Source organism: Jatropha curcas, chromosome 2, assembly GCF_041381405.1.
Source record: "Jatropha curcas cultivar XTBG-Jc1 chromosome 2, XTBG_Jcur_1.0, whole genome shotgun sequence".
NCBI lineage: Eukaryota > Viridiplantae > Streptophyta > Magnoliopsida > Malpighiales > Euphorbiaceae > Jatropha > Jatropha curcas.
Genome location: NC_143152.1, coordinates 24619183 through 24639616, shown reverse-complemented (window position 1 = coordinate 24639616; position 20434 = coordinate 24619183). Strand labels below are relative to the sequence as shown.

At 32.0% G+C, this 20434-nt stretch overlaps 2 protein-coding genes across 2 annotated transcripts; one reads left to right on the top strand and one right to left on the bottom strand.

Moving 5' to 3' along the window:
- Window positions 1-921: 921 nt before the first annotated feature.
- On the top strand, window positions 922-5964 carry LOC105636271 (cation/H(+) antiporter 20). The gene is made up of 4 exons (XM_020680188.3): window positions 922-1196; window positions 2738-3751; window positions 4484-5296; window positions 5387-5964. Exons 1-4 carry the CDS (start codon window positions 951-953, stop codon window positions 5729-5731), a joined length of 2418 nt encoding a protein of 805 aa, XP_020535847.1. The 5' UTR covers window positions 922-950; the 3' UTR covers window positions 5732-5964.
- A 152-nt stretch (window positions 5965-6116) lies between these two features.
- LOC105650599 (putative ADP-ribosylation factor GTPase-activating protein AGD6) lies at window positions 6117-10567 on the bottom strand. The gene is made up of 4 exons (XM_012237502.4): window positions 9436-10567; window positions 9220-9309; window positions 6796-7300; window positions 6117-6589 (listed from the first exon to the last, which is right to left on the bottom strand). The coding sequence occupies exons 1-3, from the start codon at window positions 10237-10239 to the stop codon at window positions 6797-6799; spliced, it is 1398 nt and encodes a 465-aa protein (XP_012092892.1). The 5' UTR covers window positions 10240-10567; the 3' UTR covers window positions 6117-6589; window position 6796.
- Between the last annotated feature and the right edge of the window lie 9867 nt (window positions 10568-20434).

Below are 20434 nucleotides of genomic sequence, written 5' to 3'. Positions count from 1 at the left end.
TAGAAGAGAAAAAAAAATGACGCATATCGAGCAAAGTTAGGTCTTTGATTAAGGTAATGCAAGACAGTTAGATGAGTCCTATGTTGATATTTTTATATTTAAAATTCTAACTTTAACTTTATTTTAGGGTGCAATTATCACTCAAGTATAATTAGGATGGTTGTGAAACAAAACTCATTCTAGAAATTACAACAACCGGAAAAGTCAGATTGATAGTATATCATGCCCCTAATAAAAGTTTTGCAGCAATGCTTATGCGCATACGTTTGTGCACTCAAACCCAAAAAGGCGCTATATTTATGCTGGCGTTGAACCATTGGTTCTCTTTTGAGTACTTTTTGAAAGCAATTTACTATAAATATTTGGAAAAAATATTATTTTGTCTCTGAATTTTGATTAAATTAACATATTTATTTATGTATTTTAAATAAATTATTATGACATCTCTAATTTATAATTTCGTCTAACATATTAATGTTAAAAATTGTATCGTTTAACAAAGTTTAGCATTTTCCAATCATAAAACGTTTTTTTTTTTTTTTTGAAAGCAAATTATAAAACGATTTAGAATAAAAACAGTATGATACCATTCCTAAACAAAATGGCATATTACTTTATAAAAGGTACCCTTAATAGTTAGATTCTATTCATAATGAGACCAATCATCTTTTTGTTTTTTTTTTTTCAACAGAATCAATCATCAATTTTCTTTTAATAGAATCGGATCATTTCATTTTCAGAACAATCAAACAATTAATTTAATATAATATATTTAGTGCACTATTGCTTATTTTGACCTTTTTTTTGAAAGGAAAAGGGATAAGAGTGACCTTAAAAAAAACTGTAAGTACACGTAAATAGCCTAAAATTGCCCCATTTTGCATGGACCACCACTATCTTCCTTACCTCTATAAAACCCTGCTAGTCTGTCTAAGGTAGTATAGTTTTGAATGCCTCCAAGAGTTACTATGTCTTCTACAAGGAAGCTTATTTCAGTGTTTGGTCATCAATCAAGCATCTCACACAATTTAACCACCATTAAAACTTCTTCTGATGGAGCCTGGCAAGGTGATAATCCCCTAAACTATGCCTTCCCATTATTGATAGTTCAAACAATCATTGTCCTCTTCGTCACTCGCTCCCTCGCCTACCTCCTAAGGCCCCTTCGACAACCTCGAGTCGTTGCAGAAATAATTGTATGTTAATTTTTACTTTTTCTTTTTTTTTTATGATTTTCTTTATTATGTTTCTTGAAGTAATATTATCAATCAACTTTTATACGTGGAAATAAATTTTATCTCATAGGAGGGTTTGGTTGTAAGAATACTATGATAAAATAATTTTAAAAAGTAAGATTTTAGTATTTGGTTACATATATTGTCAGGAACATTCAATTTCTGAACTTGTGGGTTTATTTCCTATATACATGGAAAATTAATTCCTCATTCCAAAGGGTGAAAAAAAATTAAATTCTTATAAAAAATAATTATATATTAAAAAAATTTAATAACATCAACACCCTTAGTTGTTTTTCGTTTTCCCAAAAAATTTATATACCTAAATATGATAATTCAACATTCCTAAATCTTCTACCTTAAAAACTAATTTTCTAGAAAAATACTTTTTTTTCCTAAAAATATAGAATTCCGGTAACCAGATACCTCCAACTTTATGTCTATCATAGTTAATGGATACCGGTGAAAAAAAAAAAAGAAAAGAAAGAAAGAAATCTAAATATTTTGGTAAATTTTTAATTACATCCAAACTCTTAAAAATCTATTATATCATAAATCTAATATTCCCTCCATCCTATTTTGTTTGCTTGTTATTCCTTTATTGGATGTCTTAAAATATTTGCAAGGTTTCTAAATTTAGACATGTAAATAATTATTTTTTCCGTAATAACCTTTATGATCCTTCATTAAATGAGAGACTTTTATTAATATTTTCAATGAGTTAAGGGTAAAAAATGGCAAAATAACTTTCGTCGACTAAATTTTCATGTTTTATCAAACCATGCAAACAAAATAAAACGAAAAAGAGTATTAGTTTCAGTTTTATTGGACAAGTCAAAATTCTATTTTAACTTTAATTTCAATAAAAATTAAAATTTTAATATTTATTTTCCCTGTCTCATATCTTTTTATCTCTCGTTAGTTCCTCTCTCTCTCCACACGAAAAAAAACAGTTTTATAATTTTTTTTCTTTCATTAAATTAAAGTATATCAAAGATAAGAATTTAATTGAATTTAGTACCGAATTTATTTCCGGAAAATAATTTACTTTTAAAAAATATTTTTAAAGGAAAATGTTTTTCTTGAAAAATATTTTCCAAATTAACTGTTCACGTTGTTTGATTACAATATTAAAAATTAATTTAAAATATTAAAATTTCATATTTTAAAAAATTTATTGTTAAATATAAGAACAGTAAAAAAAATAGTAAATTATGAAAGTTGCCCGTGATCGGTAGCGGTGACAGATTATGGTGGCTAATGGTTAACTTATGATTCTTGAACGTGCTAAACAATGGAAAACTGTAGTAAATGATTTCTTTAGGAAATAAAAGGAGTCTTAGGTTTATAAGGATGAAAAAGAAAGGTTGCAATGTAGCTAGGTGGGCGGTGTACAAAGGAAAAAATTTATTTATTTTCTTCATTTTTGACTTGTTGGGTAAAATAATTTTTTGATTCTAATGTACTATTTATCATTTTCAATGGATTGAGTATTATTTCAGGGTGGAATTTTGCTCGGACCGTCAGCTTTTGGCCGGAAAAAAGAATTCTTTCAAATATTGTTCCCTTCGTGGAGCACTCCCATACTGGAATCAGTAGCCAGTATTGGTCTTCTTTTCTTTCTTTTCCTTGTAGGTCTTGAGCTTGATTTAAGCACGATCCGCCAAAGCGGTAAAAGAGCTTTTGGGATAGCAGTTGCTGGCATCTCTCTTCCATTTCTGTTCTGTGTTGGAGTATCCTTTATTCTTCGCAAAGCCATTCATGTTGAAGAAACAATCTCTTATGGTCCATATCTCTTGTTCATGGGAGTCTCTCTCTCTATTACTGCTTTCCCTGTTCTTGCACGCATTCTTGCAGAACTTAAATTACTTACCACGCATATGGGCCAAACAGCCTTAGCTGCTGCAGCTTTTAACGACATAGCGGCATGGATCTTGTTAGCACTAGCTGTAGCCCTCGCCGGCGGGGATTCAAAGAGCCCGTTAATATCCATATGGGTTCTCATTTCTGGAGTTGCTTTTGTTGCTTTTATGATGGTGGTTGTCCAGCCTATGATGAACTGGGTTGCAAGAAAATGTTCAAGCCAACAAGATTTTGTAAATGAAGCATATATATGCCTAACCCTAGCTGGAGTAATGTTATCTGGATTTACGACAGACCTTATAGGAATCCATGCAATATTTGGTGCTTTTGTGTTCGGTTTAACGATCCCCAAAGGAGGAGAATTTGCATCAAGACTGACAACAAAGATAGAAGATTTTGTGTCGGGTTTACTTCTTCCACTTTACTTTGCTTCAAGTGGGTTAAAGACAGATGTTGCTCAGATCCGAGGAGTTGAGGCGTGGGGACTTCTGGTGCTGGTTATATCGACGGCATGTGCAGGGAAGATTCTGGGGACATTTGCGGTGGCTATGTTGTGTATGATTCCGGCAAGGGAATCATTGGCACTTGGGGTGTTGATGAATACAAAAGGATTGGTGGAACTCATTGTTCTCAATATTGGCAAGGAGAAGAAGGTAAGTTCTCAATTTGATTTTCCTTCCCTTCTTTGAAGCAGAATCTCCTTCCTGCAATCGCCCTCTCCCTTGTAACACAGTAACTGCTAACTAGTAGTGTATAAAAGAAAAGGAAAATATTTAATTTATAATGTTTATAATAAACGGTAGTTTTGAATTGAAAAAATTGATACTTATGTCTACATTTGTCGTTGTAAAGTATTTGGAATACTCAGAAAATTCATTCAATAGGAAATATCTTCACCAATGAAAATAATAATTCGCTAGTCACCATCATTTGTCATCGCAACTTTTGGCTACCTTTACAAGCTAGCAGTGACTATCACAGTTCATCATCTTTTATGCTTATTTTCTCATATAAATATTTAAAATATAAAATTTCTATAATTTTTAAGTTTTTAAACTTACAACGTGCATAATTTTATTAGTGCAACGAGACGGGATTATTCGTTTTTGCCGGTCCACATCTGTTGCGATTTGGTTGGTTTGATGAATATATAAAATACATACGTTGTTCACATTCTGCATTTAGATTTTTTATTTTTATGTCAAATGCACTCATCTAGAGAACATTTTCTTACTCGTTCTTTTATAGTGCGCAAAGCATGCACTTTCATTCAATGGAACCACACCGACCACTATAGCTTAAGTGGGGTTATTTATCGGGTAGCATAATAAAATAAATTGTATAAATATAATTTATAGATAATTGAACATTGATGATATGAACAGGTTCTAGATGACGAGATGTTTGCAATTCTAGTGTTGATGGCACTGTTCACCACCTTCATGACAACTCCAACAGTCATGGCTATATACAAACCTTCGCGACGAATATGCAGAGTAGAGCGCCAATCACCGTCGTTGAAAAACTCCCAAGAGCAGCCGATGAATCGGATCCTAGCCTGTGTTCATGGACCGCAAAATGTAAAACCTCTTGTTAACTTGATCAGCTCAACCTCAACCTCAGATGCTACAAAATCCTCCCTCAAGCTCTATGTTATGCACCTCGTTCAACTCACTGATTGTTCATCCTCTATTATGATGGTTCAACGCACACGAAAGAATGGTTTCCCTTTCACCAACAGCTTCTGTAGAGGCACCTCCAACTCCAATGATCAAATTAAAGCTGCATTTGAGGCGTGTCGCCATGTCAACCAACTCAAAATTCGTCACTCAACGTCCGTCTCGGCTTTGTCGACAATGCACGAGGACATTTGCCATGTTGCGGAAGATAAAAGTGTAGCCATGATTATAATGCCCTTCCACAAGCAGTGGAGAGAAGGTAAGGAAGATGAACATGGCTGGATTGAGATTAATCAGAAGGTCCTCAAGACAGCATCATGCTCTGTCGCCATATTCATTGATCGGGGACTCGAGGGCATTGATCTAGAAACTCCAATGCCAAGAAGGATTTGTGTGTTATTTTTTGGCGGTGGAGATGACCGGAAGGCTCTCGAGATGGGTGGTAGGATGGCGGCACACCCAGCTATTAGTATGACTCTTATAAGATTCACAGTCTTGTCCAAAATCTCGACCGAAGAGGTAAGACTTTTCTAGTCATCTCATTTACTACTAACACTACTTTGGAAAGGAACGCAGATTCATTTCCTAGTGACATTTTAATTGGAGCAGGAAAGTGACATAGCAGCAGTAGAAGAGTTCAAAAGGTGTAACGGATCAGTGGAGTACATAGAGAAGGATGTGAACAACATAATAGAACAAGTGGTAAATATAGGGCGAAGTGGAGCTTTTAATCTTTTTATTGTAGGAAAAGAAGCTGCAGTAGCAAAATTGGCAGACATTCAGACAGAGAATGCCGGGTTAGGCCTTATAGGAGACATTTTAGCTTCATCAAACAATCGCATAAAAGGATCTGTGCTGGTAATCCAACAAAACAACCCTGAACATTCTAACGAGACCACCGGGTCAGAAATCGCTAAAGGCAAACAAACTATGCACACCAATCTTTCGGTCTGACAAAAACAGTAATGTACTTATACCAATGCGCATCACCAGAACCAGTAATTAGATTTCGTTGCAAGTTCTATAGCTCTAGTTCCAAGCCACAACCGATTGTTCAGTTAGAATTATTGAAATAAGTAGGTCGAACTATGGACTACCGATTGCTGTTAACTGATATAATGGTGGTTGGGGATTTGCAGTATGTATTTATAAATATCTACCTGTAATAAACAGTTCCTTTGGCTAAACACCATCACATCAAGAGCCCCTAAAAAGATCATTGTTACTTTCGCAGTCCATTCATGTTGTCATAATTTGAGGGAAACAGATAGCTAAGCCAGATGACATACTGTCTGGTTCACTTATTTGAATTTAAAAAAATAATAATAATTCACTGTGATTTAGAAGCGCACAACCCAGAAGATCAATGAAAACTAATTGGCTAGGTCATTACAAATACAGAGCAAATTTGATTTTTCAAGTCACAAATAATGTTTTCCTCAAACAAATAATGCAGTCCTCTTTGATTGGGCAAATTAGCCCTTCCTGTTCAAAGTTATATATATATGATCTAATTTCAAACGTACCAGATCTTTTCAGAAAGGTAGATAAAATTTTTGAGATCAAACAAGAGGAAAAACAAGAGAGAGAAAAAAGAAAACATAAGTATGCAGCAAATATACCAACCTCCACAAAAGCATTCCCCATTCACAACAGATCTGATCTGCAACCAACACTTTGAAATCAGTTGCAGTCAACTTAATTTCAATTCCACCAATTTGATGTCATTGCAACCAACCAGTCATCAGTTTTCAAGCTGCCGAACATATGTGCATCAACCACGTTGTTGGCAAAAATATATTGCAGGTCTACCTGGTCAACCAATAGATAATTTCAAATCTACAATATTTTCAAAATTCAATCTTTCTAAGACATACGATAGAAATATGCAACAAAAAGAAAACAAGAAGGGGCCAATGGACAAGCCAAACAAATCTTCCAGCAACTCATTTTTCAACACAAACTGCAAATAAAGTTAAAAGAAAACAGAAAATAATTAAGTTATTTAACAACAATACCTTAAAGAAATCCTCCTCCTGTCCATGTGTCATCTGATTTCCCGTTAGGACCAACGGCTTTCTTATCAGGTTCACGCTGGTAGAAATTATCATCAAATCCATCATCCTTCCCATCATCCCAACCAGCCCAACCATCATTACTACGTGTTCCAGTGCTCTTTGTGCTATCTTCCTTCCTAACGTCTTTTTGATCCCAATCATCCCAAGAACTTGAGCTATAAGAATTATAATTCCCGCTTGATGATGATTGTCCTCCAGCAGATGATGAATTCCATCCTTTATTTTCTTGTTTATTAAATTCCTGATAATATCCATTGCTTTCACTTTCATTTTGTTGCCAGTTATCAGCCTTCCACCCATCTTTAGACAACTCTTCCACCTTCTGAGTGGCCATAGCCATGACCCCCCTCATAATGCCCCATGTCCTTTGTCCAATCTCTGTTGTTTTTGCAGCAACAACATTAACAGTTTCATTCACCTTGTAATCATAGCCACCCTCCTTCACCTGTAAACCACAGCATATTCATAAACCACCTTTATATAATTCCAATTTTTTGTACGTGCTGTGGTAACTAGCAAAAAAACAAAGTTCACATAATAAGGATCTTCAAAATCAAGTTTTTCAGCAAACAAACTGCATAAATTAATAAAAGACAGATGTCAAAGGCCTCACAAAGACATTCCCAAATAGAACAGATGGCACATACTAGATGAGAAAGAATTAGTTATTTATGCATATAAGTCGACAGAAAGACGCACAATTTAAAAAGAAGGTATACAAATGATCCAGCTGGTATCTTATACAACCCAACAACTAGTGGTGTGCATTTGGGCAGTTCAGTTCCCAACCAAACCGCAAAACTGAAATTCTACATTTTTTTTGATAACCGATCCAAACTGTTCTAAAATAGAAACCAAACTGCAATTTTCGCTTCGGTTATCGAATATCCAAACTTCTTTTATTTCATATTAAGTTTTAAATGTTAGCCAAAATCTGAAAATTTAAGTTAAACTTAAGAGCATAGTTGGTGCAAAACGACACTGTATCCAAACTTCAGTTCGGTTAACTAAAAATTTTTTTCCTCCAAAACCAAACCAAACCAAAACACCAAAATTTCTTCAAACTAAACATCGTATCAGAAATATATGGGTTCAGTTCAGTTTTCAGTTTTTTTTTTCAAAGTTTGTTCACTCCTACCAACAACTAGAACACATCAAGGCTATTAATAGAAAATTACACCATTCAACTAAGCAGTCAAAAACAGTATCAACAGCATCAAGGCCTCACATAAACTTCAATCTAACAGCCTCGTTAAGTCAACCACAGTTTACAATAATTACCTCAAAACAAAAACCATTGAACAACTAATAGTCTTAGTTGCCAAAACACTCAACCATCATCTCAATTAGAACCAATAAATACCAACAGATTGTTTACTATTGAGCAATCAACTGCCACTGCAGCCTCTATTACTTGATGATCTTTCTTGCCATGCTTACCACATAAGGCTCCCTGTATTTTTCTGAGTTTGAAGCCTACCAAACCCTAACATGCAATGGGATGTTGCCAACTCCCCATGGAAAAGGGTAATAATTAGTAAACATAAAACTATTATAATTTAGTCTGAGAGCAGCCCTGGTTTAGCTTGGCTGGGGCAGAGTTTCAGCCTGCCTTCCACCGAATATAAAAAAACATTAGTGTCTACAATGTCCATGCTAAGTAAGCAGATAGCTTAGTTGTTCTGAATCTTTAGCTTGTACGTAGTTAATTAAAGAAACATTCGAACCAAAAGCTTCGGTGATAACACCACCACAAACTATTACGAATCCTTTTTCAAATGCCAGCTGGCCTTATTTAAGCCACATTGCTGCTAATCCAACAAAGTAATTTTAGAATCGCTTTACAATAGTTCAACCCTCTTTACATTTATATTTACATGAGAATTATCATGCCCATAAACTAACAAAAAAACCTAACAAAGGATCAGTTATCAGTATCTTTATAGAATCAGCAATGAAATAACAGAAATGTCAAGTCAGATCTCTGCAGTTTGAAGAATCACAATGTTCCTAGCTTCATTCAACATATAGTTACTAAAACAATTCAAAATTAGAATTGAGCAATTATACAACAACAAACAACAAGCAAGCCTTAGTCCCGAACTAGTTGAAATACTTTGATCAGGTTAAAGTCAATATAATTATAGTTGGGGTCAGCTATATGGATCCTTTGTTTTATATCCTTTGTTTCAGGTTGAAGTCAATGCAAAGCAAAATATAAATCGGAAAAAAAAAAAGTTTTGAAATACAATTTGTAAAAGAAATTTTTGAAGAGCAATTATACAACATATAAATATGGAACATATACTGCTTAAACGCATTGCTCATGCAAATGAACATATGTGGAAAAACAAATCCAAATACCTTGGAAGTAAGCTCTTTCGTGCCGGCTTGGACAACATTCGCAGCTGACTGAGCCGCAGATGCAGCAACAAGAGATAATCTACCAAAACCCTGCATATCAAGCCCGTTACAATTTGTTCATTTGATCAACAACCTACAGATAATAATTTCCCCAATCTCCCAATAATAATATTAACATTATTAATAATAATAATGCATAAGACTCCAATCCAATACCTGAGACATAACAGATAGGACATCCGGTTGTGAATTATTCTGGGAAAGTGCAGGACTCGATCCAAATCCCACATACTTTCCGCCTTGCGAAGGCGGGATGCCTTCAGGCCGTGATTCATTTTCTGACATCTTATTAGCGAAAAAACGCTCCTTATTAGCCGCAGAAGCATCCAATTGCGCTCTAGTATAAATATCATGGGTTGATTTAGACCTCACGGGTACACCTCCATTTCCAGTACCGTTATTACCCCTAAAATCGCTAGCGGATTGATTCCTTCTGATCTCATTCGAAGATCTAAACGAATCATCATTGTCCCAACTATCCCATCCTCCATTATTACTACCAAAACTGGTATTATTATTATTATCTCTTCCAGCAGCAGACTGAGCCAGCGGTGGCTTTTTCTTACTACCGACGGTTTCCTTAACCACCGGAGGGTCCCGCCAAGGTCGACCTTCGGCCAAGGCCTGGATACGATCCCGGTAAACGCTAGCTGCGTTAGTATTATACTTAGTAACAATATCGGTCTCTTTGGAGATTCCATATTGAGCTAAGAAGGCGTTAAGCCTTTCATTACCTCCAGCTTCCATTTTCTTGATCTGGATCTCGGACCATGAATCCATGGTAACGGATCGGACGAAGGAAATGTGAACGCCGAGGCCACGGTGCTTGCCAGAACACTCTAGGCACATGAAGATTCCGTAGGACACAGATGCCCATTGCGGATTCTTCTGGGAACAATCGACGCAGATCTTGTTCCCCGGCTGCGATTGCAGGTCCCGGAGCCGCCTCGATGCCGCCATAAGGGATCCGATCCGGGCAATCTGAATCCGATTCTTAAACAAGAATTAAAAGAGGGGAAATTATAAAGGTGAATATGAAAATATGGGAGAGAGAGAGAGAGAGAGAGAGAGAGAGAGATGGAGAATGCGTGTTTCGGTGTTTGTTTAGACAGAATTAGGGGATCTCACCGACACCGCGAAAACGTTGCGGGTGTTGGTGATGGTGCGCAATTACGCGAACCTCTACTGTCAAAATGTAATGTAACCAGAGGATGTCGCACGTGTGGTTCGAGCAAATTCGAGGTTTTTTAAGGGCTCTTGGCAGTTCAAGGCTGCCGGTGGCTTCCACCATTAAACATAGAAACATTTGGTCAGGTTATTTTTTTAATACTGTGCTATCTATTTGTTATAATTTGGCTAACTGTGGCATGGATGGTTGATTAGACCGTGGGTTCCATGAACCGATGGCCAAAATTTTTTTAAATGTTGAATTTGAACTGATTTTTAATTGTGGAATTCAATCCGATTTCGGTTATGATCGGTGCCGACATGATTACGATGATTCAACAGTTTTGATTACAATTTTCAACTAATATGTATTATTTTTTAAAAAAAAAGTTCTACAATTATATCTTTCTTTTAAAAAGATCAATATGAATTTTAAAAAATATTGATAAACTTCATTTTGAATGACTTTCAAAATATTCATACACATATAAAAAATAAAATTAATTAATTTTACAAAATAATTAAATAATATATTATTTATTTTGTCTAAATGTTATTAATTAAATAAATTGTTAGAAAATTTTAAAAAATATTTCAAACAATAAAATAAGTAAAAAATTTAAAAGGAAAAAAAATAATAAAATCCCATTTGTATCAAAAAATATAATTTTAGACTAAAATTTTGCTTTCTTTTACCATTATACTATTTTAGATTTTTAACATTTTTTTAAGTAAAGTGTATTTTAAAAAATTTTTTAAAGAAAGTTTATCATGCAGTAAAAAATTATTTAGACTTTTAAAGGTGTGTAGGATAGCATAAGTAATTATAATTTTGAAAATAAAAATAGAAAATTTATAGTTCAAATTGGATTTGAATCGTCAATTAATCGTCGATTTAAGTTCAAATTTTAACATCTACATGAACTTTAAACAACTCTTGAATTGCCGGTTCCGATTCAAAATCTGGACCAATAGTTTAGTCTGATTTCGATTCATCCACAATACGATTTAGTTTTAGTTCAATTTCAATTCAAACTAAACCGATAACCATGCTTAATTGAAGTTAGTGGATTCTACTATTAATGTGAAGTCATGATGCCATGTCAACAAAGAAAAAAATGTCAAATAACTAAAAACTTAGACCAGGTCTAAATTTTATCTAGACTTGGACTATGGTCTTACTCATGGAAAAAATCAATGAGAGTAACGTATTTTATTGAAATAATAGTATTTCTGATTATACATTTGGAAAAAAATGATAAAATTATAATATTTTTAAAAATTTTTTTATTATTATTGGTTTAATCCATAAGCGTAACCATGGACCTGGTCTAAACAATTTTCAAAAAAGTATGAGTTTTGAGAAACAAAAAAAAAAAAACTAAAAAAGTATGAGTTTTTTTTTAGCTAATTCTTTTAATTTTGACATGTCATAAACTTATTTTTTATTTTAAAAATTAGATTTTTAAAAATTATGTAATTTTTATAATTTATTTATTTTAAAAATAAATTATTTTGGATTACGATCTCAAAATCAAATTTAAGTTGAGCAGAAAGTGTGTAACGTATCTTTATGTTATAATGTTATTTTAATATTTTTGAATTAAAATTTTTGTTTTTAGTTTATTGATTATTATTAAGTGACTAATTAAATAATAAATTTTAAATAATAAGTTTACACCAAAGATTGGCAGTTGTTATTTAGAGAATCATTTAAAGAAATCTAAATTTACATGATTAAACTATAATTAATTATATACTAAGTATGATTATGTACTAAGTATGTATATACAAATACCATGAAACAACTCGTACTAATTTTTTTTTAAAAAATTAGCTAAAGTAGTAAATATGGATAAAGCTCATAATTTTTTGATCATTTAGCTTTTCATTTTGCCGACATAGCTTGATGATACGACGTTTATGTGTCAAAATGTGAATCCTATTACGGGCAACATGAAAAATTTCGTAATAGACATAGGACAGAAGCTATAATTGCGATGAAAAAATAAATTTATTATCACAATTCTTAAAATTAAAAAGATCGACTAAATTTACAAAGACGATGTAAGTTCAAGTCTTTTGTGTCCTAAACAATACAATATATATATATATATATATATATATATATATATATATATATATATATATATATATATCTTATAATTGTTTTCACTCAATAAAATATTAAATTTTTGGCCAATTAATTGATTGCTTTTAAAACCGAAAATCTAGTTTCTGAATTTTGTTTATTTCGACGATTAGTGCATTTTATCCACTTAAATCAATATCTAAAGTCAAAATTTCTTAATTTTGTCCAAAAAAAAAATATAAATAATGACTCATTTTCTTTTTAAACGAAGCAATTAGATTAAGTAGATTTTCACACCAATTCAAAATGAGCTGTCCAATTTCATTTTTAATGGACAGGAGTTGGCGCTTGGATGGAGTTACCATACATCTCAAATATAATATGCATATAAACCCTAGATAAATAATAAAAAAAATCACATAAATCTAATTAGCATGTGCAACTTTAGGCCAACAAATCAATCATTTTTTTTTTTAATTTTTTAAGTTAAAAATGCACTTTGGCAACTGTTACAACCAAATTGAAAAGAATAAAAGAATTCAAAATCCAATGACATCAAGCTACAAACAACTAGGCTTCTATACTGTGCAACCTTTATATTTCAAATTAAATCGTGCTTAAGCAATTTAGTTAAAGCAATCAATATATGTAAATAATGAAATTTAATTTTAATTTTTTTTATTTAAACTGATCATATCAAATAATAATTAAACAGTAATTTTGTTGAAAAGGGCGGGGAATTACTGTAATTTTTATAATTAATTAACGTTGATGAGGGCAGAGAAAGTAATGTGGTTATACAATATTAATAAGGATGTTAGGCCGCGACCATCGTAGGCAATTGAAACATTTCACCCCTACATTTAACTCATAAATGTCCAATTAAATAATATTAGCATCAATTAAGTTTCCATTTTTGGAATTTTTTTTTAATTTTCTGGTTCTTTTTTCTTTGACATGATTTTTTGGTGTATAAATAATAAAGAATGAAATATATGTTGGTGACTGGAATAGTAAGCATAATGGGCAAAGGACTTTTTACTAGTAGTATAGTATCAGAGGTATCGTAGGTATCATGCTTTCCATTTTCCTTTATTCAAATAAATATTTTTACTTATAATATCTTATAAAAATTAAAAAGTAATTGGGATAACAAAATTAATTAAATCATATAAAAAATAGTGGCATCCAACAAAATTAAAAAATAATAAATAATATTCATATGAAAACGCAAAAGAAAATTAAAAATAGTGGCAGTGCATATATAAAAGATAGGGAAGAGGAAAAGATATTAGAAGGCGAAAAGAGGGAGAAATTCTAAAAGATTAGGTGTAAAAAAAAAAAAGTAACGAAAGTTAAAGAAAGTCCACATGTCATCCGGTCTGGAAATCAATTTAATCAGCAAAATATATTTTATTATTACACAAATACATGTTTGAAATATTTCTGAATTACAAATTAAAGTTTAGACACAATAAAACCGATATCCTCTGAGTTGAGGCCCAACAGAGCTAGGCTTGTGTTGCAAAGCAGCCCAAGAAAATTACCATCAAAACTGAAACGCACATGCCTTAGCCCAAAATGGGAACAACTTACTAACGTGGCAATGCTAAGTTAAAAAATGATGGGTGAAATATACCAATTTTTATTTGTTACGATGTTTAGATTAAGATTTACTTTAAGAGTAAAATACTTTTTCATTTCTAAGTTACTGTCAAATTAACATTTACCTCCTTCTACTATCAATAAATAACTTTGGTGTTTCTAAATTAATAGTCCGTTACATTAACGGATCCTTTCATCCAATTTCACTCTAAATTGACGTTAAAGAAATGTTAAATGTCTAAAATAACCTTTGTCCATGTGGAAAGGGTTACTTTGTCGTTAGAGGAAAAACTAAATGACATATTGTGTGACTGTTGAGTTTTTTTGCTTAAGAGCAAAGGATATTGCAGAATCGATTTTCATGGAGAGAGCACAACTGATGAAGTGAAAATCCTAACTTAGTTCATCGATTCTGTGAGAGGAAGGGTCGATTATCGTGTTCTTCTTCATTTTGGCGTTGAGAACTCTTTTTTCTAGGTAAAGTTCTACACTTTTTTTACCGTTCAATATATGGTTGCCGCCTTTGGATAATATTGAGGGTCCATATTTTTTCCTTTGAATTTTAATTGAAATTTTTGTTTATGTTGTAAAGCTTTGATGTTAAAAGAGTAAAAGTTTAGCTTTTTAGGGTTTTTGACAATAAAAATTGGAATGGAAACTAATATAGGGGTTGTTAGTTTGGTTTTAAATGGACTGTTAGTTTCGTTTTTTGCTATAAAAGGTGGTTTGAGGATTATTTGTTTTGGTTTTAAACTCATACATACTTGTTGCTTCGAAACCTTCTACCTCCTGTTTGCTTTGATACACTGTTACTTTTTTTAATTTAGTTTATCGCTAAAACAGTATTGTTTTGGATCATTAAGATGGATGATCGGGTCTGGTATATAATAGAGATGACATACGGGACTCAGGAAGTGGTATTGACAATGTTGACCCAAATAAATACTCACACTTGGAGATGCTAAATAATGCCTACAAGTTGTTTAATATAAAAGTTGATTTTGTTGAACTCATTGCTGGGGATAATATGAAGATTGAGAAGGATGATGATGTACTTTTCATATTTGAGATGTTTAAGGACACTCTTGTTGTCCTAGTTCATGTAATTGCAGTGAATACATCCTTTGCGATGGTGGTTCCTGATAGTGATTCAGATGTTGTTGGGATTGTAGCAAGTAATGTTGGTGGAAATAGGGCTCAAACAAGGGATGAGGGAGAAACACAAGGTGAGGGAATGACACAAAATGAGGGAGAAACACAAGTTGAGGGTGTTACACAAGTAGAGGAAGAGGGTAGACAGGGTACTTTCATTGCTGGAGCAAGTATTTGGGATAACATTGTTGGAGAAAATAGTTCACAAGTTCAGGGTAGTAGTAGGGGAAGGGGTCAGTATGGTGCAAAGGGGAGAAGGGGTCGTGTGAGTATTAGAGGCAGAGGTATAAATGGAATTGGGTTTGGGAGAAGCAGGGGCAGGGGCAGGGGAAATGGGCACGTTAGTCATAATCAATCTAGGCCTGGGATTGGGTTAAGTTCAGGTCCAAGGTATACATGTGAGGTTGAGGTAGATTCATTTGGGCTTAGTGGAAATGGGATTGGTGTAACACAAGAGCAAATGGGAACTCAAATGTGAACAATGGGCAAGGCAGTCCTTTACTCCTGATTCCAAAAGTGAGCATATCACCAATAATCTCACCGAATCTTTCAACAGTTGGATTGGCAAGATTAGAGCATCTACAATAATTAATATTGTAGATAAAGTTAGATAAAAGTGCATGATGAGGATCCATAAACAATATGCAAAAGGTTATATATGGGAAGGAAGAGTCATTCCTAAATGAAAGTATGCTCTTACTAAACTTATTAAATACAGTAGGATGTGTAGAATGTTGCCCAGTAGTAACGATGTAATTGAAATGATGGAGGGCGCATTTAAATTTTCTGTGAATTTGGGTACTAAGACATGTAGTTGTGGTTGGTGGACTATATCTGAACTGCCTCGCAAGCATGCATGTTTATCAATAGGATACAAAAGGGCAAAATATCGAGGAATTTTTTCATGAGTACTTCGCAGTTGAATACTATTTGAAAGCCTATTCAGGGGTAATTCACCTATTGCCTCATTTGGAACTTGAACAATTGGATGTTTCGAACATTATCCATCCACCAGAATCCAAGAGAAAGGCTGGAAGGCCGAAGCAAAGGAGAAGATTGCAAGCGGATAAGGTGGCCCCTAGTGCTCAAGCAACAAAGATAGGAACAATTCGATGTCGGGTGTGCGGAGTACTTGGCCACAATAAATGAACATGTGAAAAGGCACCACCAGTCAATGGAGGTAAAGTTTTGATGTCATTTAATTTATAATTCCAAATGGCTACTAATGTTAACTAATGAAATTGTTATTGCTCTTCTGTCCTTTTATTAATCACAGGCGTACAGGAGCAGGAAAGGAAGACTTGCAGCATCAAATACACAGATTTGCAGTATAGAAGTGGGAAAGGAGCTTCAATGGTTCTTCGATTTTCTTCGTATTCATAAATAATTTATCCCTGTGAACTTTTGTATTGTAATGCTGCAGATTTTTGTGTAAGAATGTCTTACTGCAGACGATTTTTAGAATTTTGGATTTGCATCTTTTGTGAATCTGGCATTTGGTATTATGTAAAGCATACAGTGCCACTTATTATGATTTTGTAATGGAATATTGAAATGCAACTTATGATGATTTTGTAATGGAATTATAAAGATTTGGCAGACTTGAGATTTGAGTTTTATATTATTTTCAAGTCTATATTAGACAATTTCAGTCTAAGATCTACAGCTTCACATTTCAAGCCTCACACATTCCATAATACATCCAAACTCATTAGCTTAAAATGGTTCAAAATATAAACATTTCAGCTATAACAAGAAAAATATGACACATTTGGATTAAATTGAAACATTGCAATTCATTAAAGCGAAACATTGCTTCAAAGCTAATACATAAACTTTTTAAGTAAAAGACCTTCATTCTCTACCTAAGTCATCTTTGACACCAAAATCATAACAAACATGAGAATCAACAACACATAAATCATACAAATGCAAACAAACATCTTCAAATACACAGTACACTTATCTAACGCCTCTATCTTCATCGCAATCCTTCTCACTTTAGTCTGCAAATTTAAAATTTCATCCCTCAAATCTTTCATCTCAATAACCTCTCGCAAATTACTTCTTTGCCTAACCTTAAAGTCGATAGAATCCATTATTGGGTTTGCTTGGTATGATTCAACTGGTTTACACCACCCCAAAAATGATCCACATTGATTGCTCATTCAGTAGTAATACAATCGATTTCGGTTCTTCGAAATCTCTGATATGCGAATTCCAACCTCTTGCCACATTTGCATGTAGCATTGACATACCTTCCTTCCCACAAACTCTCAGCAGCACTGGAGCTCGATATCGACTTTAGGTTTCACTTGAAAATTGGGATTTGAAAAAAATATGTAATTTTCAACTTTATATTTCAGGCGGGTCCCATTAAGGGTTGTATGAGGTTATAAATTTAGTCTCTCTCCTCAGTTACCACTTCAAATTATAACAGCATGGAAGGATTCGTTAATGTAATGAACCATTAATTTAGGGACATCAAAATTATTTGTTGATAGTAGAAGGGTAGTATGGATTATATTCTAAGCGGGTCTCATTAAGGGTAGTATGGGGTTATAAATTTAGTCTCTCTCCTCAATTACCACTTTAGTTCAAATTATAACGACAATTTAGAGTGAAATTGGATGGAAGGATCCGTTAATGTAACGAACCACTAATTTAGGGACGCCAAAATTATTTATTGATAGTAAACGGATGTAAATATTAATTTGACAATAACTTTAGGACGAAAAAATATTTTACTCTTACTTTAATTGTATTAAAGTTTAGCTTAAATATATAATTACCTACTGGCGATACATAAATACAATGAAATAAATAAATAAAAGTAATCAGAAAAAATATGTAGATACAAAGCTTATAAGCTTATTCAACATATCTATATCTATACTATATAAAAAAGTGAAAATGAGAGAATTAGAATTACCCATAATGTCCTTATTGAAATTTTAATTGTTATAAATTAACCTTAACTAATTAAATTTTATTTTAAATATTATGCTTAATAGATAACTAACGTTATCATAATAATCTTGATGAAATTTAAAATGTTGTAAAATAATCTTATTAATGATGAATTAAATTTTATTTTAAATAATATGCTTAATAGATAAATAATGTTAACTATATATTAATAAATATATTTTATTTTTAATTATTTTAATGTTATATAATAAGGTTATACATGAAAATTAAATATTCCTTTATTTACTATATGGTTTTTAATTTAAACAATTTAGGATTTAAATTAAATGTTAGAGCTAAATACATATTATCTGTATTTATTATATATATTATTTTGCTATATGTAACTTAATAGATAATAAAATAAATTTATAATCTATCTATCTATACTATATAAAAGTAGGAATGAGTTGTAATAATGAAATTTTATATATTTTCCTTGTAAAATTTGAGATATTCTAAAATAACTTTAGTCATAAGCCATTAAAAAATTTTAACATAAAAATATACATAATATCTCTATAATTGATTGGATGTTTTCTTAACTTTTTTTTAATAGATAAATACATTTAGATAATTAAGCATTTGAAAATTTAAAATTTTACTAGTATTATCTTATTATGTTTGATTATGTTTTATTTTTATTATATTATTATTAATAATTAAATAATTTTAATAATTTATTATTTTATTAATTAAAAAATATTTTACTGTATATATAAAAATCACTATATTTATTGCAATCTAAATAAGGATGAGCATATAACGAGTATAGTCAATATGCATAGCACGTCTTAAGAGGAACTGATATAAATAAAAATCTAAACTACATAAGTACATAATTACCATTGCAAAGCTTTAATTCAAATACTTATTAATTGCTATATTTATTGGCGAAATTTGTCTAAAGTCTATATTATATATAAATGTGGGAATAGGAGGGAATAATGAAATTTAGAATATCCTAATATAATTTTAGTCATAGCCAATTCAAAAATTACATATTTTACCAATGAGTGTTTGGATGAATGGCTCGGCACTCTTCTCCTTTAAGTAAAGTCGAAGGTCCGATCCATCCATGAGGATACTTGTGGTAGAGACAAAAAAAAAAAGAAAAAGAAAAACTACATTGTATTATTTGATTGGACAATAAAAAAGAAAAAGTGTACTCTTCTTTTTCTATATGATTGTAGGAAAAATTAAGGGTCTGTTGAACATTAAGCGGATCTCACAAGTTCTATTCGTGTTTCCAGCAAACCATGGTTCAGAAACTTAATTGCAAACGTTTTCCGTTAAGACATTGAAATAGAAATTTTGAAGATTTCAAGCACTAAATTTATAATTAAGCATTTTACTTATGATCTAGGCAGTGTGGAAACTAAGATGATAGCATTTCACATTTCTGAAATGGAAAATTTTGGACTTGTTTTTTTCTTAATTTGGTTAAAATGTATGACTAAGTAATTTGCAGGCTTAAAATGTCAACATCCATACCTTCAAAAAAAGTATCCATTATTTTCTCATAAATAGTTCAGTAGGATTAATTCGTAAATCAATTAATTATTCAATATAATAAATACTCTATCAAATCCACAAACGGATCATTAATAAACTATAACAACACAATACAAAAAATTACACCACGAATTATTATAATAACTATGATTTTAAAAATCATTTATCTAAAATTTCAGGTATTATCTATTCCATTACCAAGGACCGCCTAATTAGGCTCGAGACTTAGTTACAATTAAATCTCTTCGCTTCTCTCTGTATATGCGTTTAGTAGGGATCAAATCCTATAGCTCTTCCTATATACTCAATTTGCGTTACCAACTGAGCCACTACCCATAGATTATAATGAGTGCTTTTAGTAACTAAATATCTTACTCCCTTCGTCCCATTTTGTTTGTATAGTTTGACAAAACACGAATGTTAAGAATTTAGTCAATAAAAATTATTTTATTCTTTTTTACCCTTTAATTATTAAGATATTAATAAAAGTCTTTTATTTAATAAATAATCATAAAAGTTATCATGAGAAAAATAATTATTTACGTATATAAATTTATAAATCTTGCAAACATTTTTTGACATGAAAAAAAAATAATAATAAGCAAACAAAATGAGACAAAATGAGTACTTTTTATTTTCCTTGATTAATTATGG